General features: G+C 51.6%; 2 protein-coding genes across 5 annotated transcripts in view; one reads left to right on the top strand and one right to left on the bottom strand.

Moving 5' to 3' along the window:
• C20H19orf44 (chromosome 20 C19orf44 homolog) lies at nucleotides 1-17,008 on the top strand. Of its 3 annotated transcripts, none has more exons than XM_057752397.1 (9): nucleotides 1-103; nucleotides 2,064-2,808; nucleotides 5,177-5,438; nucleotides 7,079-7,152; nucleotides 10,512-10,986; nucleotides 12,649-12,744; nucleotides 13,722-13,888; nucleotides 16,488-16,574; nucleotides 16,683-17,008. In XM_057752397.1, the coding sequence occupies exons 2-8, from the start codon at nucleotides 2,065-2,067 to the stop codon at nucleotides 16,572-16,574; spliced, it is 1,905 nt and encodes a 634-aa protein (XP_057608380.1). In that variant the 5' UTR covers nucleotides 1-103; nucleotide 2,064; the 3' UTR covers nucleotides 16,683-17,008. The 3 variants fall into 3 exon arrangements, with proteins under 3 accessions (XP_057608380.1, XP_057608383.1, XP_057608382.1); XM_057752400.1 differs by having other exon boundaries at nucleotides 10,512-10,971; XM_057752399.1 differs by having other exon boundaries at nucleotides 5,180-5,438; nucleotides 16,683-17,007.
• The window catches only part of Cherp (calcium homeostasis endoplasmic reticulum protein), a 14,028-nt gene continuing 4,951 nt past the window's right edge, over nucleotides 16,964-26,040 (bottom strand). For both annotated transcript variants that reach the window (XM_057752395.1, XM_057752396.1), the window contains exons 6-18: nucleotides 24,671-24,782; nucleotides 24,431-24,520; nucleotides 24,044-24,305; nucleotides 22,462-22,637; nucleotides 20,448-20,883; nucleotides 19,520-19,758; nucleotides 19,239-19,372; nucleotides 18,889-18,975; nucleotides 18,661-18,804; nucleotides 18,473-18,589; nucleotides 18,200-18,294; nucleotides 17,914-18,099; nucleotides 16,964-17,837 (exon numbers count right to left, since the gene is read on the bottom strand). In XM_057752395.1, coding sequence (XP_057608378.1) covers nucleotides 17,797-17,837; nucleotides 17,914-18,099; nucleotides 18,200-18,294; nucleotides 18,473-18,589; nucleotides 18,661-18,804; nucleotides 18,889-18,975; nucleotides 19,239-19,372; nucleotides 19,520-19,758; nucleotides 20,448-20,883; nucleotides 22,462-22,637; nucleotides 24,044-24,305; nucleotides 24,431-24,520; nucleotides 24,671-24,782 — 2,119 coding nt within the window. In that variant the 3' untranslated portion in view covers nucleotides 16,964-17,796. The remainder of the gene's footprint in view (nucleotides 17,838-17,913; nucleotides 18,100-18,199; nucleotides 18,295-18,472; nucleotides 18,590-18,660; nucleotides 18,805-18,888; nucleotides 18,976-19,238; nucleotides 19,373-19,519; nucleotides 19,759-20,447; nucleotides 20,884-22,461; nucleotides 22,638-24,043; nucleotides 24,306-24,430; nucleotides 24,521-24,670; nucleotides 24,783-26,040) is intronic.

The following is a 26,040-nucleotide window of genomic DNA, read 5'->3' on the forward strand; positions in this document are numbered from 1 at the left end:
GTCTCCTGGGGCAACGGCACCCCGGGACCTGTGCTTTGCGGCAAAAGCCAGGCTCTGTCGTTGCGGCCAGGCAATGCGAGAAGAGGCCGACGCAGCTCCTCAGGTAACTTCACAGTGAGCATCTGGGCTCGCGGGGGAGTTCGGGAAAGGGGCGCCATCCCCGCACCTCAGTTTCGCCAGTTGGAGCGTGCCAGACCGTGATCCCGTAAGGCTTGCTCCCAAAGGCGAGGAAACTGAGTGGCGACAGTGTGTACTGCTTAGTTCCTTTATCTTGTGTGTTATGTTAGTCTGCATCTCTGGTAGCCCAGGCTGGCCTAGAGCTCCCTGTGTAGTCGAGGCTGCCCTTCAACTCCTGATCTTCCCGCGTGCAGCACTTTCGAAGTACTGAGATTGCGGACATGCACCCCCGCGCTCGTGAATATATAAAACTTTTTAAAAAGTATATACAATGAAAGTTTTTACATTTATTTGTTTGGTCAGAGGAAAAATTGCAGGAATCAGTTCTCTTCTTCCATCATGTGGGTTCTCGGAATAAACTCAGGTCGTTGTGGGCAAGGGTTGAGCTAGGACTCTTCCCCTCCCTTTTACAAGTTAATATCACCCTATCCACTGTATTTCCTACTCCCGCGGTTTGCGCACTAGTTCATGGGCATCTGAGTTATTTCCCAGTTGTGTATTTTGTGAATGACCTATGAATATGTTCATACATTTCCGTTTCACCGGCCCCTTTGGAGTGACTTACTCCAGATTTTATTGCCCTGTATCTTTTTCTTTCTTTCCTCTTTGTGTGTGGAGACAACTGTGTTTGTTCTCTGTCAGGCACTGTGATTTTCTACCACGTGGGAGCTTTGGCACACAGGCGAGTAACATAAGGGAGTCTTTTTTTTTTTTTTTTTTTTTTTTTGGTTTTTCGAGACAGGGTTTCTCTGTGGTTTCGGAGCCTGTCCTGGAACTAGCTCTTGTAGACCAAGCTGGTCTCGAACTCACAGAGATCCGCCTGCCTCTGCCTCCCAAGTGCTGGGATTAAAGGCGTGCGCCACCACCGCCCGGCCAACATAAGGGAGTCTTATAAGTAACCGCATTGGGTCAGTGAGTTGATGGCACTTTGGAAAGGTGTGAACTTAGTTCCAGAACACACATGGTAGAGCAGAGACCCAAATGCTCTGTTGTTTGTCCTGTGACCTCCACAGTGCAAACACACATACTAAATAAATAAAATGAGCCGGGCGGTGGTGGTGCACACCTTTAATCCCAGCACTCGGGAGGCAGAGGCAGGAAGATCTCTGTGAGTTTGAGGCCAGCCTGGTCTGCAAGAGCTAGTTCCAGGACAGGCTCCAAAGCTACAGAGAAACCCTGTCTCAGAAAACAAAACAACAACAACAAAAATAATAAATAAATAAATAAATAAATAAATAAAATCCAATCAAATGTTAAGATAATTTTTAAAAAGAAGAGCTGGAGAGATGCACTGATTGCTCTAGCAGAGGACCTGGGTTCAATTCCTGCACCCGGGGGATCTGACCTCTCTTCTAACCTCCAAGGACTCCTGCATGATTAAGGTGCACAAACATACACTCAAGCGTGTACACATCCACATATTTTTAATTTTTGTCTTTTTTGAGGTCTCCTTACATAGCTCTGACTGGCTGGCTACCAAAGAGGGAAAGGTAGCGAATTTCTAAAGAAGAAAGAGCCACCTGAAGCTAGGTAGGCCCCCAGGGCCAGCACTGGGGAAAGAGAAGTGAGTTCCATTGCCCAGGCTGGCCTCAGACCCATAGAGGTTCACCTTGCCTTTGCCTCCTGAATGCTGACATTAAGGGTGTGTAGCATCACAGCTGACTAAAAGACTTTTAGCCAGATAGTGGTGGTGCACATCTTTAATCCCAACACTCAGGAGGCAGAAACAGGTGTATCTCTGAGTTCAAGGCCAGCCTGACCTACAGAGTGAGTTCCAGGACAGTGAAGGCTACACAGAGAAACCCTGTTTTGAAAAAGCAAAATGAAATGAAACAAAAATAAATGAATACTTTAAAAAACTAAAAACACAATCTTGGTTTTTCTAGAATGGCTTCCACAAGAAGACCCATTGGGCCTTGCCATGGTGTATTTGACTTCAGTGATATGTTCTTAGAGGACTCAAGGATGGAAGGGATGAGAAACATTCAAGCCCGAAGTCTTGGCCAAGTGACACTGGGGCAGAACAGAATCCTAAAGAGACACCAGACGGTGGATGAAAAATATCTGATGCCCAAAGAGGAGACTACGCCAGGGAGGGGGCCAAGGCTGGGCTCGAGGCCCCCCGCTGTCTCCTCCAAGACCAGAGCCAATGAGGCCCTCAGGAAGCTGGCCCAGATTGAAACCAAGATCCGGAGGCGGAGGCAGGCGCCCACGGCTTTGTCTGACACGGAGTCTGACTCGAAGACCAGCGAGCGGCGAAGTCTGAAGGGGACAGACACAGCGTCTGATGTTCCTTCTCAGCATCCACACAGAACTTTCCAGAAACAAGCCTGTAAAAGCCCCACAGCAAAGAGCGACGGGCGAAGAGAGCAAGGTAGCAGGTTTTTGAAAAGGAGAGAGCCGCCCACGGAAGCTAGGTCCCCGGAGCCCATGGTGGAGAAAGGGAAGAGCGTCCCACCACCTAGACAGAAAGAACCTGCTGGAAAATGTGATGCTCCCGACAGTGACGAAGAGGAAATGAAAATGTTGCTCAGAAGCTTGACGGAGTCTTCTAGAGAGAAAGAAACAAATATGAACCAGGTGCTCACTGGCACCAAAGCCAGCAGGAGCGATCCTGGAAAGTTGACTTCGGTGAGCTTTTCTTTTGTTGGTTTCAATGTTTTAGAATTTTTGTGATTCTGGGGATGGAACCCAGGGTTTTGAGCATCCCAAGCAGATGGTCAGCTAGTGAGCTACACCTCAGAGACCCCCCCGCTTTTGTGCATATATGTGCGTCTGTATGTGTGACACCCCATGTGTGCACAGGTGCCTACAGAGACAGGAATTAGAGAGGGTTGTGAGGCACCTGATGCGGGTGCTGAGAACCAAACTCAGGTCCCCTTAGAGAGCAGCAAGTGCCTCATCCTTGTTAGCTTTGTCAACCTGACACAGCCAGAAGCCACCTGGGAGAGAGAATTCCAGTCGAACGCTTGCCCACATCAGATGGGCCCACCACTGTGTTCTGAAGAATTGTTTATTGATGTTTATTAATTGTTTATTGATGTGGAGGGCTCAGCCTACTGTGATCTTGTGCCTGGGTTGTGTGAGGAAGCTGTACTAGCCCGTGGGAGCAAGCTGTGGTGTGGCACCATCACCAGGGAGATGAGACCAGACATCCCAGCCCAGGTGGAGGCAGTGACAAAAGAAACCAAAATTAGCACTGGTCCAGCTTGGAGAATGAATGAGTTTCCTGGGGATACTTAAGGAGCAGAAGTGACCGAAAGACAGCTGATGACCGTAGCCCAGGGTGACTGATACCAAAGCATGGCTCTCGATGTCTTGATTTCCCCAAGCCTGACTCTTCTGGGCCCGGATTCTATTTAAGTTCAAAGTAGCAGTTTTGGGTGACCCCTGTGGAAGGGCCTTAAGTCCAGTCAGGAAGCTGATTGATGCCGCTGACCCAGCAGCTGACTGCTCTTGCCTAGCGCTGCTGTCATCAGCATGCAGGACCTTGGGTCCTGCTTCCCCTGCACCCTGAGTGCTACCTTTTGGCACTACAAGAGTGAGCCTACATGGAGGGGAGAGTTTCTTGTTTTTTGTTTTGTTTTGTTTTTTGTTTGGTTGGTTGGTTTTTTTCGAGACAGGGTTTCTCTGTGGTTTTGGAGCCTGTCCTGGAACTAGCTCTTGTAGACCAGGCTGGTCTCGAACTCACAGAGATCCGCCTGCCTCTGTCTACCAAGTGCTGGGATTAAAGGCGTGCGCCACCACCACCCGGCTTGTTTTGTTTTGTTTTTTATTGAGACAGGGTCTCTATGTACCCTGGGATGTCCTGAAATTAGCAGTGTAGATCAGGCTGCCCTCGAACTCACAGAGAGCTGCCTGCCTCTGCTTTCTGAGCACTGGGATTACAGGTGTGCATACTTTTGACTCAGTCCTATCCCCCTGGTACACTCTGTCACGTGTGCAGGGTTGGGCTGTTACACGATGCTTTCTCAGTCACCTTGTGGGTACCAGACATAACCGTCCTGAAGCACTTTGGAAGTTCCTACATCTGCTCTGAGCAAGTGTCAGGTGACTGAAGATGCTTGTCACTCAAAGAGGCACTGGTGCAGCTCAGTTCCGGAAGGTTCTAGGCCCTACTTTGATACCTGCGGCCTTCTCCAGGGCTCTTTCATCTGTTCTGCTCACCCTCACTGACCTGGGTGGGACGAATGGGGTGCAGTTGCCTCCTCCTTGACTGTACCTGCATCAGCTAGCTAGGCTGGGTGCAGAATCCGCACCCAGGAAAGAAACTCGGAACCTTTCTCAGCCACGCCCAATCCCGTGATCATCCAAATGTGTACTTGTATGACACATGTGTGCAGGTGTGTGGAATTCAGAGGTCAGTCTTGGCTGTCCCTACAAGATCTCATTGACCTGAGGCTCACTGCTGAGCCCAGACTGGCTGGCCAGTGGTCCCAGGGACCCATTGGTGTCAGCCTCACCAGAGGTGGAATGAAAAGTGTCCACACCCACATTTCAGGGTCAGACTCACGTCTTTTGGCAGGTATTTTACTTGCCATTGTCCCTTAGAGAGGGATTTTTTGTTTGTTTGTTTGTTTTTCGAGAGAGGGTTTCTCTGCATAACATTCTTAACTGTCCTGGAACTTGCTCTGTAGACCAGGCTGGCCTCAGACTCACTCCACCTGCCTCTGCCTCCCATAGTGCTGAGGTTAAAGGTGTGCACCACCGTTGCTTGGATATATATATATATTTTAACATTTATTTATTTGCAAGTAAGTGTGTGTGTATGCATGCACACCCACTTTAGTGTGTGTCAGAGCTAAGAGGACAACTTGCCAAGGTCACTTCACTTCCCTCCACCACATGGGTCCCAATGAACTCAAACCTTCAGACTCTGCAGCAAGCGCCTTTGCTCCCTGAGCCATCTTGCTGGTCGTCCACCCACTAGTGGCTCCATGGAATGGTAAGAATTCATGTTGTTTGTGTTGGTGACTTCAGCCCTTTCTTTTTACAAAAGCAGGACCCGCCTCCAGCTCAGCCAGAAGTCTTGTCTCTGCTCTCTGTGGACCCGTCCAGCTCAAAGCCTTCTCATCCCTCATCTCAGCTAGACGCCCCCTGGACTCTCAATGCTGGGGACACAGCCTCTTTCACATCCTCATCTTCCAACACAAATGACCTTTCAAAGATGAGGTGCATCAAACTGGCTTCCTCCCCCAGCAGGAGTGAGGTGGGGTCTTCAGAGGAGTCAGTCTCAGAAGCTGCTGATGACAGTCTCCATGGTAACCCATTCCCCTGCTGTCCCAGGGCATTGCGGTGGGCAGGGGGTAAGTGGGTAGTGATCCTGTCACACTGGCAGCAGGCCTAGATGAACTGCCGTTGGTTGACAATCTTTCTCTCAGTGCCACTAGAGCAGCGTTGTGGAGATGGAGGCCAGCACGACACGCAGTCCTTGTATCACTGAGATAATAGCTAACAGATAATCGGTGACTCCCACTGAGTGTTGAGAAGGCGGGCCTGTGCGCCAGGTCTGGGCCTGAGTCTGTTCTTCTCTCATAGCCTACCCTTGGTCAGAGAAAGGGAAACACTCAAAAGCTGTGGGTGGCACTGGAGCGATGGCTCAGTAGCTAAGAGCTCTGACTGCTCTTGCAGAGGACCCAGGCTCAGTTCCAAGCACCCACATGGTAGCTCAAAACTGCGTATAACTCCAGTTTTAGGGGATCTGATGCCCTCTGCTGGACTCTGCAGTTATTAAACACACAAACGTGAAGACAAACACTCATAAATACATCTAAAAAAGAAATGAAAAGTTGTGGTTGTGTTGGTGATAGTGGTGCCCATCTGTCGTCCTGGCACAGAAGAGGACAGGAGGGAAGCACGAGGACCAGGGCTTCATGGTCACCCTCAGGTGCCTACTGGGTTTGATGCCCACCTGGGTTATTTGCAGCCCTGTCTCAGGAACAGTCCACACCCTGGGCTATTTATTTAATGGGTTCATTTAGCAGTGCTGGGCTTTGAACTCAGGGCCTCCTGCATGCTAGGCAAGTGCTGTACCTCGGGACTACATCCCACACTAGATAATTCAGAGAACAGAAGTTGACCTGGCAGTGGGTTCTTGACTTCTGTGGACTGCGTGGCAGGGGTGTCTTGCTGCTTTGTCATATTGTCACTGGGTGGGATGAAGAAGGGCAGGAGATGGTTCTGTTGAGTAACTTCGAGGGGCAGAACTGATTTTTTTTTTTTGAAACAGTGTTTCTCTGTGTAGCTTTGAAGCCTGTCCTGTGTACAGACCAGGCTGACCTCAAACTCACAGAGATCCGCCTGCCTCTGCCTCCCGAGTGCTGGGATTAGTGTGTACCACCACCCAGTCAGAACTGACATTTTAGTAATTGGCTATGTTCTTCATGCCACTGTACTAACTTTGTAGTTTTGTTCTTTGGCAATCTTATACACGTGTGCAATGCATTCTGGGACTGTCTCCCCCACACATCAATTCCTCTCTCAGATTCATGATTTTTTGTTGTTACTTTTGTTCTTTTTGAGATAAGGTCTCTCAACATAGCATGGCTGTCCTAGAACTCACTATGTAGACCAGGCTGGCCTCAGACTCAGAAATCCACCTGCCTCAGTTTCCTGAATGCCTAGGATTAAAGGCCAGCGCCATCTTGCTTGGCTTCTTTTTCTTTCTTCAAAGGATTTCCTTACTTATGCATTTTCTGTGTGGGTTCATGGTCTGCATGTACACCAGATCCCATTACAGACGGCTGTGAGCTGCTGTGGGGCCCGCGGGGCATTAAGGACAGCAGTTGGTCTCTCTTCTGCTCTGTGGGTCCCAGGGACTGAGCTCTGGCTGTCAGGCTTGGCTGCTTTACCCGCTTGAGCCAGTTCACCATCTCACGGTGCACTTATTTTTAAATTACAGATTTTAGAATTAATATTTTGTCCATTGAGGATCTGGTTCTGGCTGATGGAGAGAAATCAGATGTGGAACAGAAAGTAAGTATGATGGATCATTTTATTGAACTGATTTATCATGTATGTACTTATGTATGTATGTACGTATGTATGTATGTACGCATGTATGTATGCACGTATTTATGTATGTATATATGCACGTATGTATGTATGTACGTATGTATGCATGCACGTATGTATGCATGTATTTATGCATGTATATATGCACGTATGTGTGTATGTACGTATGTATGTATGCACGTATGTATGTATGTATGTATTTGTAAGACAGGCTCTCGGTCTATAGTCCTGACCAGTCCAGAGTTCTGTCTATCAACTGGGCTGACTGCAAACTCAGAGCCATCCTCTCCCCTCTGCCTCTCAGTGCTGGAATTAAAGGCGTGTGCCACACATTTCCCCGTTTTGTGTGTATGCGCACTGTGCACCACAGCCCACACGCGGCACAGAGGGTAAAGTGCCTCTCCTTTCTCCCTGTGAGTCCCGGGGACACGATTGCCGGGTGCGTGTCTCACCGGAGCTGCCGCAGCAGCCCTTAGTCACTTGTTTAGACCGAGCCTGGGGCCTGTGCTGGGCTGGTGTTCTGCCTCTGAGCCACAGCGGTGCTCCATGAGTCATTTAGAGTGCAGCAAGTTTGCAGCTGCAATGTTCCGTTTAGGCTGCAGGGCTCAGCCACAGCGGTCCTGTCCCTTTGGTGACGTTGGCAACATTTAGAGACCTGTTGGTTGAATTTGGGGCACCAGCATCTGCACGGGTAGAGGCCAGGGAAACCGCTCAGTGTTCTGCAGTGGTCACCAAAGAATGTTCTGACTCACGTGTCATAAGTTCCACCGTTTAGCCGGAGGGTGGGGGAGGTGCACATCTTTATTCCCAGCACTCTGGAGGCAGAGGCTGATGGATCTCTTGAGTTTGAGGCCACTGGTCTACATGGTGAGGTCCAGGACAAACTAGGGCTACACAGAGAGAGCCTGTCTTGAAAAACAATAACAAAAAAGAAAAGAAACAGAGACAGAGACAGAGAGAAAAGAGACACTAAGTCCAGAAGGGACCCCGTGGGCTGACAGCCCGAGTCCAAGCCACAGTTCCCACTGACTCCTGACTTTGTCCTCAGACTGCCACATGTGCTTACATGTGCACACACAGAACAATACAGTGCACTCGCACTTATATGTACGCACTATATTACACTCATGAGCTCACATTTGCACACTCTGAATACTATGTGCACTTGCATATGCGCGCACACGCACACACTAACACGGGTGCGCTCACTTGCACGTACGCACACATCACCGTTTCATGATTTATGCCAGCAGCCTGTTTATGGCGGCTCTCCAGGCATCCCTATCCCGGACAGTCCTATCCCGGGCATCCCTATCCCGGGCATCCTAGATGCTTGTCTTAGTGTCACACCCAAGGTCCCCAGTCCTCCTTTACGCTGTCTACCCAGTGTTTTTTGGGCCTTCCTCTTCACCTTATCCCTTGCACTCCTCCAAGCAGTGCTGTCTTCGGGTATCTGTCGTCATTCATTCTCATAACATGGCTGAAGTATCTCAAGCGCTGTAATTTACTTCCTTCTGTAGCTGGAGATGTTTCTTAAGGTCATGCTTGCACAGCCTGTCTCTTTGTGTTACATGTAGAATCTTCCTGAGACATGCCATCTCAAACACATTCAGTCACTGTTCTGAGGAGCGTTTCATTGTCCGGGTTTCAGAGTTGTAAAGAAGTCAGCTCAAGACAAGTGTCTCATACACTTGTAATCTTGTTGCTGTCGAAACCTTTCCCAGTGCCTGGAATGCAGCCCTTGCCATCCCTGTCCTCCTCTTGACATCTGAAATAGTTCCGTCCTTTGGACTGAGGTTTCTTCCCAGATAGACAAAGCTGACTGTTTGCCTGAGGTTCGGATTCTTTATTACGATGTTTAAGTCCTTGTGCTCCCTTCCAATGTATCTCAGTCTTCTCAGTGTTTACTTTCACACCAAAGTTTTCACTGACTGTTTACCATGGCCTGAAGCTCATTTGGACTTTCAGCAAGTAGTGCTGTATGGTCAGCCAAATGCTGGGCTACTCAGATTACTGGGGCATTAGTTTATTGTGCCATAGCAGCAAGATCTTTTCCATTATCCTGCAGAGGATCAAGGGCAGAGGCCCAGTGCGGATTCAGAGCTAACAGGAGTACAGTTGACCAGATCTTCACTTTGAGGCAAGTGGCAGAAAAATACGAAGATTTTGGAAAATACTTTCATGTCTATTACATCCACTTCGGAGAGGCATTTGATAGCATTTGCAGGAAAGGACTTTGGGAAACAGTGAGGTTCTACAGGTACCCAGTGAAAATCCATCAGTCAGTGTCTGTGGAGAACTAAGTGATGAGTTTAAGACAACCGTAGGAGAGTTGCAGGGGTGCGTCCTCTCACTACTGCTCTTTAATACAGTCCTGGAATTAATAATAGCAGGAGGATGAGGAGATAGGCGTGCAGATAGGTGGTGTGCGAATGCACACACACACACACACACACACACAATGTAATAATAATGTTTGTAAACAAAGTGATCAAGCCAGGTCTGGTGGACACTCCTTTAATCCAGAACTCAGGAGGCAGAGGCAGGAGGATCTCTGTGAGTTTGAGGCCAGACTGGTCTACACAGTGACTTCCACAATAGCTAGCGCTAGCTACATAGAGAGACCCTTTTCCAAAAAACAAGAAGTGATGAAACCACTACCCCCCGCCCTGCCAAACAGGGTCTCACTATGTAACCCTTTCTGTCCTGGAACTCACTGTGCAGACCAGGCTGACCTCAAACTCACAGGGATCCACCTGCCTCTGCCTCCCGAGTGCTGGGATTAAAGGTGTGGACTACCACCACCCCTTGGCTTTTAATGAGTATTTTTATTTTATTTTTTAATTATATGTTTCTGGAGGCAAATGTGTACGTGCGCGCTCGTGTGTATGTGTGTGCATGTGTGTACGCTGTGGGGGTCTGCTCTTCACCCTCATGTTGTCTAGGGAATCTCATTCAGGTTGTTGTGCTGCCTCCTCCTGCTGAGCCATCTTTCCAGTCCACAGAAAAAATACTTTTAATTATTTTCTTTGGGGATATCGGGGACAGGGTCTCACTCTGTAGCCAGGCATGACCTTAGATGGAGCAGTCCTCCTGCTTCTGTGTTCCAAGGAATGAAATTACAAGTGTGATACACCACAGCTGTCTTTATTTTTACTTTTGGTTTTCTGAGACGGGTTCTCGTGTAGCCCAGGCTAGCCTAGAATTCACGATCCTCTCTTGAGTGCTGGGTCACAGATGTACGCTGCTGTGCCTGGCTGAAGGGGCATTTTTAACCTTTCTAAAATTCCCTCCACTTCTGCTGCCATTGCTCCTTTTAGGGGGAAGGTTCTGGAAAGGAAGGGATGTCAGGCAGAAGCTCTCCACCCATGTCACCCGCTCGGCTGGAAGAGCAGAGGGCTACCCGGCACAAGAGCACTGCATTTCAGGGCGTGGCCACTGTGGTTGCTGAGGAAGAGGGCCTTGCCACTGAAGTCTCGGAGCACCTGGGTGACAGTTCTGCCGAAGCTGTCCAGTCCCCAAGTGTGTCCAGCATGCCGTCTGTGGAAACTCCCACTGCGCTTGAGGCCAGCCTGGTTTACTCTGAGGATTTTGAGCAGTACTCTGGCCCCTTGGCCTCAGAAGCGTCACTTGAGCAGACACTGGACACTTCATCGCAGCTGTCGTCCAGCGGGCAGACAGATCGTCTTCCCAGACGGTCCCCAAAGACAAAGTGGGGCCAAGGTGTGGCTGGAGCCATGAAGGAGACAGCCGTGCAGACTCTTGACCCTGCCTTTGCTGGTCAGTGGAGCAGGGGTGAGCAAGGGGCCCAGGTGACACCGCAGTGTCTTTGGTAGCAGGCAGAAAAGGACAGGTCCTCCAATCTGGGCTCTTGCCATTAACCAGCTTTGGGAGGATGTTGGCCCCCTGTTTCATCTTCCCAGGATAAGGAGGCGGCAGCTAGTGTGTTTCTGGCCTCCTAGCTCTGATACTTAAATTTCAGAACCAAAGACTTAAGGCCAGTCCAGACCCTGGGATGATAGTTAAGTCTGTGGACATTTAGGGCACAGGTACTGGGGCAGAATGCTCCGGGTGCCTGCTATGGGGAGGGGACAGGAGAATGCCTATCCACCAACCTGTCTGCAACCCTTGCACCCAGGTCCTCACTAGGTGCAGTCCAGACTGCAATTTTCAAGGGCTGCCATCCACAGGTCACATGTTTGATGTTAGTAGCTAGTGTAGTAAGCTTCCTTTTTTTTTTTTTTTTTTTTTTTTTTGAGACAGAGTTTCTCAGTAGTTTTGGAGTCTGTCCTGGAACTAGCTCTTGTAGACTAGGCTGGCCTCCAACTCACAGAGATCTGCCTGCCTCTGCCTCCCAAGTGCTGAGATTAAAGGTGCGCGCCTGGCGCCAGTGTACTCTGAAAGCATCTCTTATCACACCCACTGGGACTTTCCAGATGTTTCAGTCCTTTCTAGCTGTGGTCTCAGGCTTCTTTCCTCACCAGCATTGCTCTGGACCTTTTCTCTCATCAGCTGCAGGCGGGGGGCTACACTGTTCACACCTCCCCCTCTTATGGGGAAGGCTGCAGTTCTCTTGATGGTTTTGACTTTGGGGATTCACTGTATATTAGCCTCACTTGACGTTGTTGTCGCGGGGGCCGGGCCCTAGATGTTCTTCAGTGGTGAAAGAGCATCGGCGGTCAATGGAGGCCATTGGAAGGTACTAAGCCCCCTCCTTGCTCCACGTATGCCTTTTAGGGTTGTTTGTGTTTTTGAGACAAGGGTCTCCTTTAATCTAGGCTGGCTTCAGATTGGACAGTAGCTGAGGATGACCGTGAGCTTGGTCTCCTGCCTCAGCTTTCTGAGTGCTAGGTGACAGGCCAGTGCCACCACTTGTGGCATGGGGATGATGATGATCATCAGGGGATGATGGACTTGGGCTTTGTGGAAGGTGGATGAGCTTTCTGAGAACTGAGCCCAGCCTGTCTTTGGAGAAAACCTGAATTAGCTTTTAAAGTCCACAGTGCAGACTGGGAAGATGCTCAGTGGCCCGGTGCTGGCCTTGCAAACATGAGGATTAAGGCCTAGAACTCCAAAACCAATGTAAACGCCAGGTGGTTGTGGTGACCCACCTCTCATCCCAGCCCCAGAAGGCCCAGAATAAAGTGGACATGCACGGGGGATTCCTGATGGCAGCATCAGTCTGCACATGCACACACACACGCACACATCCGCACACAGAAAAGTAGACGAAACAAAGATGCTTGTTCATGTGTGGTTCTGGATGCCAAGAGGATGAGGCAGGAGATTTCTGGTGCCCAGAAGCTCAAAGCAAACCTGCGTACCATGGTGTCCAGACCCGTTTCCAACCAACCAGTAAGCAATCCAGGAGACGGATGGGCAACTGCAGCTTAGTTCATTGTCATTGTGCTAGAGTCATTGCACCACACTCAGCAGCCCATCTTTGTCTTGCGCCAGCTGGTGGCATGGCGGCCATTGGCCCCACCCTCGGAGGGGCCTACGTGGACCCAGCACCCATCGCCAGTCACGTTGTCAGCGCGGACGCTATAGAAGGTAACAGACAGCTGGGACCTCGCTCCTTCCCTACAGTGCCCAGCCATTCCTGCAGCACAGGCAATACTAGCTAAAGGTGACTTTGGGGAGTCCCTGGGGGAGGGTGCTGCAGCAGCTGACAGGGTGGTGTTGAACAGCCTGAAGGTGGTTAGAACCTCTTTCTGTCTTTGGTGAAGGGACACCTAGGTTTAACCAACCCCAGGAGTCTAGGAGTCATGGGCTGGTGGTCAGCTATCAGAGAAGCCTTGAGTCTGTCCCAGCCCTGCCAGGCGGTCACTATTAGGTCATTTTTGCCTATCTCCAGTTTTGTTCTCTTTTAAGGTCCCTACTTTGGCGATCCTAAGCCTGTAATCAAAGCTACTTAGGCAGCGGAGGCAGGGGAATCACTTGAATGAAGGAGTTTATAGTGAAGCCTCTCTCTTCTCCCACTCCCACCCCCCTCCCGAGACAGGGTCTCACTGTGTAGCCCAGGCTGTTCTGGAACTCACTTCGTAGACCAGGCTGGCCTCGAACTTGCTTAGATCCGCCAAGCCTCTGTCTATTGAGTGCTGGAATTAAAGATAAGTGCCACTAACACCCAGTGAAACCTCATCTCTTAAAACAAAAACAACAAAACCCAAAAAGCCCAACATTTTATGTCTTTGAGGGTGGACTGGGGGTAGGGGTGGGAGGTTTTCTGGGCATACATAGCCCAAGCTGGCTTGTAGCGCCAGATCCTAGCGCCTCATATGCCTCTGCTGAGACGACAGACATGTGACACCATGCCCAGCTAAAGATTTTTCTTGACCTTAAGTGGAGCACATGTGTGTGGTTAATATAGAACAGAGACTCAGGAAGAGCTTCATGGCTGTGAGGGCAGACTGGCCAGAAAACAGCAGGTCTGCAGGAATCTGGACTCTGAGGACCCTGGGAGGGGGTGTGGGCGGCACAGGTGGCACTGGAGAGCCACTGAGCAACATGGGCTGTGCTGGTTGCAGCCCTGACGGCCTACAGCCCTGCAGTGCTGGTGCTGAATGACATGCTGAAGCAGCAGCTGAGCCTGACACAGCAGTTCTTCGAGGCCAGTCGCCATCTGCACGCATCCCTCCTGCAGTCCCTGGATGGGGAAACATTTCACTACCACACCCTGGAGGAAACCAGAGAGGTAACTGGTCATAGCCTGGGTGGGCTAGCAATGGGACTGGGGTGCCTGTCCCCTCAGGCTGGACTCCACTCTGGACACCATGTTAGGGATGGGTATTGTGCCCTTCCAGACCAAACAGGCTGCAGCTGCTTGTTTCTTGGACTAACACTAGAGAGCACCCTCCCCACTCTTTCCTTCCTTTTTTTTTTTCATTTTATTTTTTATTTTTTCCATGATATTTATTGAGTTCTACATTTTTCTCAGCTCCTCTCACTGCCTCTCCCCTCCCCTTCAACCCTTGCCCAAGGTCCCCATGCTCCCAATTTACTCAGGAGATCTTATCTTTTTATACTTTCTACTTCCCATGTAGATTATATCTATGTCTCTCTCAGGGTCCTCATTGTTTTCTAGGTTCTCTGGGATTGTGGTTTGTAAGATGGCTTTCTTTGCTTTGTGTTTAAAAACCACCTATGAGTGAGTACATGTGATAATTGTCTTCATGTGTCTGGGTTACCTCTCTCAAAATAATGTTTTCTAGTTCCATCCATTTTCCTGCAAAATTCAAGCTGTCGTTATTTTTTTCTGCTGTGTAGTACTCCATTGTGTAAATGTACATTTTCCTTATTCATTCTTCAGTAGAGGGGCATTTAGGTTGTTTCCCGGTTCTGGCTATGACAAACAATGCTGCTATGAACATAGTTGAGCACATGTCCTTGTGGCACGATTGAACATCCTTTGGATATATACCCAAAAGTGGTATTATTGGGTCTTGAGGAAGGTTGTTTCCTAATTTTCTGAGAAATCGCCACACTGACATCCAAAGGGGTTGTACCAGCTTGCACTCCCACCAGCAATGCAGAAGTGTTCCCTTTTCCCCACAACCTCTCCAGCATAAGTTGTCATCAGTGTTTTTGATCTTGGCCATTCTTTCAGGTGTAAGATGGAATCTCAGAGTTGTTTGGATTTGCATTTCTCTGATGACTAAGGATGTCGAACATTTCCTTAAGTGTCTTTCAGCCATTTTAGATTACTCTGTTGAGAGTTCTCTGTTTAGGTTTGTACTCCATTTTTATTATATTGGATTATGTGTTCTTTTGGTGTCCAATTTCTTGAGTTCTTTGTATATTTTAGAGATCAGACCTCTGTCTGATGTGGGGTTAGTGAAGATCTTTTCCCTTCTGTAGGCTGTCGTTTTGTCTTGACTGTGTCCTTTGCTTTACAGAAGCTTTTCAGTTTCAGGAGGTCACATTTATTGTTTCTCTCAATGTCTGTGCTGCTGGGGTTCTATTTAGGAAGTGGTTCCCTGTGCCAATGTGTTCAAGTGTACTTCCCACTTTCTCTTCTATAAGGTTCAGTGTGGCTGACTTTATGTTGAGGTCTTTGATCCATTTGGACTTGTTTTGTGCATGGTGATAGATATGGGTCTATTTCCATTCTTCTGCATGTTGAGATCCAATTATGCCAGCACCACTTGTTAAATATGGTTTCTTTTTTCCATTTGATATTTTTTGCTTCCTTGTCAAAAATCAGGTGTTCGAAGATGTATGGATTAATATCCGGGTCTTCTCTTCGGTTCCATTGGTCCTCCTGTCTGTTCTTATGCCAATACTAGGCTGTTTTCAGTACTGTAGCTTTGTAGTAGAGTTTGAAGTCAGGGTTATGATGCCTCCAGAAAGTCTTTTATTGTACAAGATTGTTTTGGCTATTCTGGGTTTTTTGCTTTTCCATACGAAGTTGAGTATTGTTCTTTCAAGGTCTATGAAGAATTTTGCTGGGATTTTGATTTTCCTTTTTTAATGGTGGGTTTCTTTTTGTAACTCTGGATGTCTTGGAACTCACTCTGTAGACCAGGCTGGCCTTGAACTCGAGATCCACCTACCTGTCTTTTGAGTTGGGATTAAAGGTGTGTGCCACCACTCAGCTGACCCTCTTCTTTTTACATGCATTTTGCTGCATATATGTATATGTATACATGTACCTTAGGATCTCAGAAGACATTAAATCCCCTAGAGGTAGAATTACAGGCACTTGTGAGTCTCTGTGTGGGTGCTGGGAACCAAACCCAGGTCCTTTGCAAAAAGCAGCCAGTGCTTTCAGCTAGAGCCATCTGCCCAGCTTTCATTCTGGATCCAGGGTCTGTCTCTAGGCTGGCCTCAGGCAAATGGCAAGCCTTCTGCCTCATCCTCGCTCCAAAGTGCTGTGATGGCAGGCATACACCACCATACCCACCCAGCTCCTTTCATTCAGAGGACAACTGACAGGAGTCTCCGTCCATGTGGGTCCTGGGGATTGAGGTCAGATTATCAGGAAGTTCCTTTACCCCACTTAGCTATCTTGTAGGCTCCACATTATTTCTGATGGGTCTTGCTGTATAGCCCAGGCTTGACCTAGAACTTTACATTCCCCCACCCTAGCCTCCCAAATACTAGGATTACAGGTGTGTGCCACCACCACACCCAGCTCAGTGAGTCCTCAGATCACTACTTCCCAGCCTGACCACGTCACCCAGAACCCAGCGTGGCTCTTCACTTTAAAACATCTTGAATGTAGCACCTTGGGGCAGTCCGCCTCCCAGGCTAAGGGCCCAGCCATATTTTATTTACCATCCTGTGTCCTACAGTACATTAGGTGTCACAGGCCTGCACCCTTGACCATGGAGGCTGCCCTTCAGGAGGCAAAGGAGGAGCTTCACTTCAAGTCCCAGTAGGTGAGGCTTACCTGGGTACCTCTGTCCATCTCATTCATGTGGGGGCAGATAAGGCTGGGGATCTCCTGCTTAATCTCAGCTCAATAACAACCATACATGGATTCTAAGCCTCCACTTGACCAGCTTGTGGCTCTGTGGGTACGTCATGAGGACAGCTGAGGACCTGCCACAGGCACTCAAAGCAGGATGGAGCCACGAGTCAATGCAACAGACTGCACATGCCAGATGTCTGGATCATCCAAGAGGGAAGCAGCTGCCCCTTGGGGAATATTCCACGCCAGGGGCTGAGACAGGTCTTCTGAGCACGGTGTCCAACACAGCTGGCATCCACCTCGGAGCAGCCTGCACAATGCCCATGTGCACATCTCACCCACAGGTGGACAAACTGATCTTTTACAAAAGGCTTTATTTGAAGGCAAAACAGTAAAATCCACAATCAGTGGTTAACAGCACATGTGTCTGCTTGTTTGTCCCGAGTCAGACACGTCTGCACACATCACAGCTATGGGAAATCTAAAACAAAAATCAAGTGTCTTATGTGGTGCTGAGAAGTTGTAGAGGGCTCTGCATTTTATTGAAAAGAACATCTCAAAAGTCTGTACAAACAGCTGGCACCAGGCTGCTGCAGCCCCAGGAGCGCCCGGGCCTCCTCCCTCCCCCTCTGGGAATGGCTGGGGCACACAAATCAAACAGCACAGGAAATGCTGCCCGGCTGGTGCCCCGCACTCCATGGCACCCCATGCTCTGGGGTGCTCCTCGCTGGTGTTGGGCTCCCCAGGCGGGAGCTGCAGGCTGAGGCTGTGCTGGGTGGAGGGACTCTGGAGGCCATCTTTTCCTGACCCTGTCTCCTCGGAAGCTGTGTCCAGGTGATAGCAAACAGCTAACATTTGAGGACAGGGATAAAATGCAGCTAAACGACGAAGGGAGGAGGAGGGTCTCCCGACGCCACACATCAGGAGTCAGCCTTCACTCTTTTCTAACACAAAACCAGGTGGAACCAAAATGAAATTCCTTGTGACCTTTACCAGCTGCTGGGTGCAGTGCGGGTCTCACTGCCTGGCTCTGGGCTGTGCATCACTGGGGGTGGGGGTGGGGTGGTCTTGGTTTTGAGCTTTGCTATCCTGGCACCGAGAGGCCGAGGTATCTGCAGCACCTCCTCCAGGACATGGGCAAGCAAAGCTGGAGCCCCTTCCACACTGCGCAGCGCCACCTGAGGCCTGTGTTAATCTTCCTTCTCTTCCTTTCTCGCCCCAAACGTGGAGACTGTGTGAGAACAGGGCCGTCACTCCACCTCTCCAGCAGGACTATGCCCGCCCTGCCCACCCACACCATTACTCACACTCATCGCGGGCCTTCATGCGGGCGATGAAGGAGTAGCTCTTGTTGCGGCGGTAATTCTCATAAGGGTCATCCAGGGCCACGCCCACGCCCTTGTACTGGTCCCACTTATCACGGACATCGCCGCCTTTAATGGGGTCCTGGATGCCCTGCTCCTTTGCACCAAGGCCACCAGACCCGCTCCAACCTTGAGGGAGCAAAGAAGGTGCACATGGCAAGGCTGTGTGTGACCACTGAACCCCCAGCAGGGTCCCATGCAGGAAGCTGGCACTGACTCAGGTACTCACCCATCTTCACCAGCATCTGATGGCCTTTGTTCTCTTCTCCAAGCCTTGAGTCTGGTATGGGAGGTGCTGAATTAGAACCCAGGCCAGCTGCAGAGCTGGAATGAAGAGAGCTATGTGGTGAGCTGATGAACTCTATAATGGGACTTAGAACACCGAGAGCAGCCATTTAAGCATGGCAGGAAAGGGCCTGCGGGCTGGCCCAGTTGGTCTGAGTGATGCCACCTGCCCTTTAGCAATAGGGGTGCCTCTGAATACCCCACACCAGCGGCTTACGGTGGGGTGGGGCTCCTGGACCTGGAGCGTCGCCGCCTCCCCGGAGAGTATGACTTGGACCTGGATCTTGACCTGGAGCGTGAGCGGCTTCTGGAAGAGCGTGACCGGCTACGGCTTCTGTGGGGACAGTGAGACAATGGAGGCTGGTAGGAGCAGTGCACGGGCTTCTCAATGCCCCACATGCCTACCTGGACCTGGAGCGTGAGGAGGAGCGGGAGCGGGAGCGGGATCGTGAGCGTGAGGAGGAGCGCGAAGACTTCGAGGAGCGTGAGCTGGAGCGAGATGATGAGCGGCCTCGGCTCTTGGACCTGCTGCGTGATCTGGAGGGGCCGCTGCAGGGGAAATGCCATAGTGAGGATGGCCAGTTAGGGCACCACACACCACGGGGCTGGCTCCATGACACCCACCCAGATCACCTGTTCCTTTTCTCCTGGCCCTTGCGCCGCCTTGCTCGCATCTTGGCTCGGAAGAACTCATAGAGGCCGTTCTGCTCCCAGCCCTCACTGTAAGACAAGGCCCCCATGAGAGACCTGGGATGGCCTCCAAGGGCCATAATGGCCAGGGAGGAAGCTAACCAGGAGGCAGCTAGGGCTCTGCTACGTGTTTAGACCTCCTTCCCACTGAAGGACATGGTAGGCACAAGGCCTGTACTCCATGCCCAGCCTCCGAGACCAATGCATAGAATGTTTGGAGGAACCAGCTCCTCACCTGCAAGTTGGACTAGGAGGGCAGAGGCTCAACCAGGCCTGGGGCCCAGCCTCCCTACCTGTTCCTCGGCCTGTCATGGGAGGGTGGGCTATAGAAGGCTTCCACAGCTGCGAGCAGCCTCTCGCTGGGTGGCATGGGGGGTGGCAGGCGGATGTCTTTGGGGTCCAGAGGCTTGTACTCATGGTCCTCCAGCTGTAGGAGAACACGCTATTGCCTGTGCCCTGCAGAGTCCTCCCTGGCCACACAGTAGAAGACAGCGGCAGGGCAGGAACCCAGCCCAACATCAGCACACCCTTCCTTCCACAATACACTACCACCTACCACCCTGTCCAGTATCACCTTCACAAGGGGAGCCATTAACCCCGCCGGAAGATCGAAGTAGGGTACATTGGGGACCAGGCTGGGGTCATCATGGTTGATGTGAGGTGGACCTTGTCGCCGCATGTGGGGAGGCTGGCCATTGAAGCCGTGGGGAGGAGGGCCAAAGTCAGGGTGCTGGGGCCCGGCCCAGGGCGGGTGCTCATTGATCCCAGGGTGTGGCATGCGGTGGCCAGGGTGGTGGTGAGGAGGTCCCATCTCTGCAAAACAAAACATTGTCTCCAGCTTGCTCTGTAGCCAAGTGGAGTGAGAAGGCCAATAAGGAGGCCTGGAACTCTCACAGATATGGGTGCGACTAAGGGGACTCAAGTGACAAGACTGAAGGGCCACACCACTGCACCCAGTGGCACCAAGCTGAACTTCCACCTCCTCCCTGGGGATGTGCTGAGGTCTTTCTCTGCCAGGACTCAAGACAGCTGAGCCAGCAGCTGCCCTTGAAGCATAACATTATGGCTACTCTGCTGGACTCCACCCCAACTGCCTGAGGTCCTCTGAAGAGAACAGGGAGGACACATGCAGAGGAAGCCTTCCTGAGGCCAGCCCTGAGGACCCTGAGTAGGGTGTGGATTTCTACCACTGAGGCACACTCTCTTGTCTTATGCCTTCTGTGTCCAGCTCAGGCTGACATAGCAACCACAAGAAACAAGAAGACACAGGTACAGCTTCAGATGGGCGAACAGCCAGGAAGGACAGCAAGGCAAGAGCAGGAATATGGTGCTGGAAGTACAGACAGAAAAGTCCAGGTGGCCTGTGCGTGTGGGTGCAGGGTGGAGGCCACCCTTGTCTGCCCATTCCATACCCATCCTATACCTGTCACTTCCACAACACTGACAGCCAGGCATACCTGGGACACCCCAACAGGCCTTCCTACATTGCCCTACCCACTCACCTGCGGGGAAGTCTCCTTGGGGATAGTCGAAGCGGTGAGGGTAGGGTGGCCGCTCAAAAGGGTGACGAGGGGGGAAGTCATCCTGCATGAAGCGGGGTGGGAAGCGGTTGAAGTTGTGGGGGTGTGGAGGCTGGTTGAACTGTGGGTGCTGCTGGTGGGGTGGGAAGGGCCCACGGAAGTGGGGAGGCCGCTGCATCCGGAAAGGCGGCTCACGCTGGGCACCACCCCAGGGTGGTGGCTCATGCTGATTGTTCCATGGTCCTTCAAACTGGTTATTCCAATTGGGATCTGGCTGGTTGTTCCAGGGAGCATCTCGTTGCCCATTCCAGCCAGGGTCCCCACGCTGCTCGCCCCACATGCCCTCATGGCTGTTGTTCCAGGGTGGGCAGTGAGGTGGTCCACCTTGGTGGTGTGGATATGGAGGCTGCTCTGGGGGCTGCAAGGCAAAACACAGACATGAGATCAAGGTCTGCAGTTATCTCTCTCTCCTAGGTCCCCACTGGGGCTGCAACCTCACATCTAAAGCAAGCAGGACCAAATGTGTCTCCCTCAGGCCCAACAGGCACCAGATCCCTAGTGGGACATATCAGGGGTACATCCTGTACCACGCCACAAAACATCCCAACAAATTGGGCCATGTGCCTTAAACCACCCCACTCTATAGCAAGAGACCCTCTCATCCAGAATACTGCCTGAGGTCAGCCTAGACACCTGTCCTTGTTTCTTTCTCCAGGACAACAGCTGCCTTTCTTAGGTTGGTACAGGAAAGACCACAACAGGTCCCCCAGCACTCCCAAGGCTTGGCAGCAAGCTACATGATCCATGCCAGGTAAGTAGGGTGCTCTCTCCTCTGGCTTCCAAGAGAAGCAGAAGGCTGAATTCTCAAATAGCAGGAATAATTTCTTTTTGCTTTCTTTTTTTTTTTTTTTTGAGACGAATCCAATAGCAGGAACAATTTCTTTTTCTTTTGAGACAGGGTTTCTCTGTGTAGCTAGCTTAGGAGCCTGTCTTGGAACTCACAGAGATCCACCTGCCTCTGCCTCCCAAATGCTAGGATTAAAGGCATGTGCTGCCACTGCCTGGTGCAGGATGATTTCTAAGGTACCATGAAGGCAGGATGAGAAGCCTGATTGGCTTCAAGGTCTTTTTTACTGGGGGAAGAGGGGTATGGGCGGCGCTCCACTCCAGTTCCAGGATAGCCTGAAACTCAATCCTCCTGCCTCAGCCTTCCAAAGACTGCAACTACAAGCCTGGTTCTATCCCCCACTTCTAGGGATAGAATCCAGGACCTTACCATCTCTACATGGGCTGCTAACGCCTGTAACCTCCAGATTTGGTGGTGAACTGCCATACTGGCTGGTAAGCCTCAATGGACCAGCCCTCCATCCCACAGATCATACTGAGCCTACGCAAAGCCTGTCACATACCTCCCTCAAAGGTTCCCATGTGCCCACCAGCAGACTCACAGCCCACACTGGGACATGGGTACTGTTGACAGGGATGTGCATCTCTTGTCAACTAAACCTGAAGGTGAGGGGTGAGGCTCAGATCTGAGACCTGTAGTTCTCAGCCCAGAGACACATCCCTGGCACCCGTAAGTGTTCTCTACAGTGGCATGGCCATGTCCCATTGATGGGAAAGTATGCTGTACCCAGACGCTCCAGTCAATCTCACCTAGCAAATTACGGGGCTGGTCATGTCCCATGTGATCTCTGCTCTGGTCTGAGTCACCCAGAGTTTTGGCACTGCAGGCAGCACCTGCAGCCTCTGGGGGAAGCTCACCACTTCACATCTTCCTTCTATCCTTCCTGACAGACCTGAAAGCTGCACTAGTAAGGACAGGCCAAAGAGGACCCTGAGTGGCCCAAACAATGGTGGTACCGGGCGTCTGCTCAGGGTCCACTGTCCCTGGGCTGTTATGGCCGCCCCCTGCCTGCTGCCCCACAGGACCCTACTAGGAGCACACAGAGCAGGCCTTTAACTGTCACACACGTCTTCTCAATAGACGACGTACCTGCTGTTGACCCCAAGGAGCAACAGGGTGAGGCTGATCAAACCACGGGGGCTTGTTTGGCGGGATCTGCTCATGGGGGCCAGGACCCCGAGGGCCAGCAGCTGCAGGATCCTGAACACCTGCCGAGGCATCGTACTCTGAAGAACCAGGCATCTGGATGGGAGGCTTGTTGTCATCTAAACACAGGTGACAGTCAGTTAGGAGCGGCCTGTCAGGAGGAGGAGGACTGTTGAGCCTAACACCCCCAACCCAGCCCAGGACAGAACTGAACTGTGTTCCTAGAGTCACTGAAAGCCACTGCTGCCAATGTCACCACCACAGTCCTCTAGGGATACAAGAGCGGACATTCTCAATGCTCATGACACGTCACTGTTTTGTCTATAAGTTGACATACTGCCCCACCCCACCCCAGGGTTTCTGTTTCTCTGTGTAGCCTTGGCGGTCCTGGAACTCACAGAGATCCAGCTGCCCCTACCCCCCTGAGTGCTGGGATTAAAAATAGGTACCACTACTGCCCAGCTCAAATTATTTTTTTTAGTGAACTCATCTCGTGGTAGTCAGAGTGCAACTCTTGGCAGCAGGCTCTCTCCTGCCATCCTGTGGATCCTAGGGATCAAACTGAGGTCATCAGATGCCTGCAAGTGCTTCTACCCACTGAGTCGCCTTACTGGTCTCCACCTCAGTTTTGGAGACAGTGTCTCACTGAACTCCAGGAATCTGCCTGCCTCTGCCTTCCCAGCACTGAGCTGACACACACTACTCTACCCAGCCTTCTCTCTGTTTTTTGTTTTTGTTTTTTTTCTTCCCTGAGACAAGGTTTCTCTGTAGCTTTGGTGTCTGTCCTGGAACTAGCTCTTGTAGACCAGGCTGGCCTCAAACTCACAGAGATCCGCCTGCCTCTGCCTCCCGAGTGCTGGGATTAAAGGCGTGTGCCTTGATTGCCCACCTTACACCTGACTTTTAAAATGAGGCCCTTGTGATTGCATGGCAAGTACTCGCTCGTCTAGAACTTAAAATCTTCTTGCCTCAGCTTCCTGAGTACTCATTTCAGACCTTACCCAGGTTTCTTCGTACGTGGTCCTTACACACATACACATGTACACTACAAACACGACATCAGACGTGTGTTGTTGTATGTTTAGGATTGGGCTACACACGTGCTGAGCTCACCCAGCCCTTGGTACCTTGAACAGTGTACCAAGTGTGGATTAATGCACTAGCCTGCCTCCTCTTTCCTACTCTGGGGGCCATGATGAGCAGACACTGCTGGCCTAGTCTGAGCACATAAGCGGATTACTCTTGGCCCAGCGGTGGGCAGGCTGTGGAGCAGGTGGCCAGGGGACCAGGGGAATAAATGACGTTTAGGGCATTCAGGTTTGTTTTTTTGTTTGGTTTTCCCCCGCCCGAGACAGGGCTTCTCTGTAACTTTGGAACCTATCGTGGAACTCACTCTCTAGACCAGGCTGGCCTCGAACTCATAGAGATCTGCCTGCCTCTGCCTCCTAAGTGCTGGAATTAAAGACATGTGCCACCACTGTCTGGCCAAGGCATTCAGTTGTAAGAGGTGGAGGGAACCGCGTACCTGGCTGGGTAGTTGGTGGGATGGTGGGAGCAGGTGCTGGGGTTGGGGGAGGTGCTGCTGGTGGGGGTGTGGCCTTCACTTCTGCTTCCATCTGAGGCAGCTGAATCTGTGGCTGTGGCTGTGGCTGCTGCTGCTGTTGTTGCTGCTGCTGGGCCAGGCTGCTGACAAACTCTTCATGCTGTGTCTTGAGGCTCTGGATTTGCTGCTGGAAAGCCAGCTGTACAGGCTGCACCACTGAGGAGTACTCGTTGATCAGAGTAGCCTGGTGGAGAGAACACCACCAGTCAAGGGACCACTCTGGGACCCGATAGCTAAAAGGTATGCAAGATAAACATCCACAGTTTAAGACTTTGTAGTGATGGGTAGCCCCTGCTGTGTGGCGCTCACCTGGTACTGGCCAAGTCCCAGGGCGGGGCTCTGTAGCTGCTGAATGATGGAGTCATCAAAGTAGCCATTCTTCTCCCAGAGCTGTAGGAGCTGGTGCAGAGGAAGACTGGTGAGGCAGAGGCCATGCCACTCAGCCCAGCGGCCTCATACCAGCGGCTCACCCACCCACCCAGCCAGCCCAGCGGCCTCAGCCCAGCGGCTCACCCACCCACCCACCCAGCCAGCCCAGCGGCCTCATACCCGGGCAATCTTCTGCTGCTTCTCCTCCTCCACAGCCAGGAAGCTAGTGCAGTAGATAGGCACCACCACCTTCTGCAGGGCAGCCAGCAGCTCCCGGGCCTGCTTGCGCTGGCTGTGAGGGAGAGACCTTCCGCGCGTCAGGGCCCTGGGGCGGGACCCGGCCACGCACCCGTTACCATGCTGCTGCAGCCACAGCACCCTCTCCTCAGGAAATGCCCCCAACCACACAGGACTACCTATAATGCAGGTGCCTTGTCTTGGGAGACAAGCGAGTGTGCACCCCAGGGCTATTCAGAACAAGGCCTTACTATCAGAAGGGCCCACCAAAGGGCTTGCGTGTGTGCAAAGGGCGCAGTGGGGCTGCTGTGGTCAGGACCTAGTTACCACTGTGCCCAAGCAGGCTCAACAACCCGCTCAGCAGGGATTCCCCAGCCCCATAGGGCCTCTGAGGAGGCTTCTTGGAGCCTAACCACCCACAAAGGTTATGGTCAGCCCCAGGCACAGCATTTGCATGCCATGTGCCAAGACCCTGGGTTTTGTGCCCAGTGCCACTGAGAGGGGACAAAGAGGAAGAAACAGCCCAAGAAGGCCCCTCCAGCTGTGCAGTATGGTGAATCCAGGCCTCTTGTGTGACAGTGGCTCAGCAACCATATGCCGACCCAGGAAAGATGCAGACAGAGGCTAGCAGCTTCAGCTCCCACAGCTGAGGTCACAGGGCAGCAAGGACTGGCAGGAGCTGGGTAACGAAAGGCATTGCAGGCCAGACTTCTGTGTGAGTCCAGGTGAAGAGTATAGCAGGGAGTGGGGGAGAGGCCATCTGAGCAGAGGCTCTGTCCTCAGAGGCAGCAGCAAGCCACTGAGAGAAAAAGGTGCAGTGCAGGAGGGCGTAGGTAGCAGAGCCACTGCTCACTTCCCAGCAGGACAGACATGGAGATGAGGCAGGGAGCAGGCCAGCTCCTCCTGCTCTCCTGGGAGTCATGCACTTATCAGGTGTCCTGGCTGTCATGGTCATGCTGAAAGGCAGGGAGGCAGCCAGCTGACTGTCAGCATGTGACACTAGCATGGACTCCCGCACCAGCTGACTGTCAGCATGTGACACTAGCATGGACTCCCGCACCAGCTGACTGTCAGCATGTGACACTAGCATGGACTCCCGCACCAGCTGACTGTCAGCATGTGACACTAGCATGGACTCCTGCACCTGCCTCTGGCCAGAGTTCTGGGTTCTGGTTTCCTCCATCGACCTCACCCGGTAGCCATGCAGAGGCACACCTCCCAGGCCCTAAGAGGCTGGAGCCATAGCACAGAGGAGAAGTCTGATAGCCAGAGAGTCATCAAAAGCAGCCCTCAGGATATATCTGGACAGAGGG

Source organism: Chionomys nivalis, chromosome 20 (genome assembly GCF_950005125.1).
Source record: "Chionomys nivalis chromosome 20, mChiNiv1.1, whole genome shotgun sequence".
Taxonomy (NCBI): domain Eukaryota; kingdom Metazoa; phylum Chordata; class Mammalia; order Rodentia; family Cricetidae; genus Chionomys; species Chionomys nivalis.

What these genes read in the sequence shown, in the direction of transcription:
- C20H19orf44 (XM_057752397.1), top strand. Translation starts at nt 2,065, where the DNA reads ATGGCTTCCACAAGAAGACCCATTGGGCCTTGCCATGGTGTATTTGAC. An exon ending in TGCTGATGACAGTCTCCATG is followed by an intron (nt 5,439 to 7,078) that starts GTAACCCATTCC and finishes TTTAAATTACAG; the next exon opens with ATTTTAGAATTAATATTTTG. An exon ending in TGCTGGTCAGTGGAGCAGGG is followed by an intron (nt 10,987 to 12,648) that starts GTGAGCAAGGGG and finishes GTCTTGCGCCAG; the next exon opens with CTGGTGGCATGGCGGCCATT.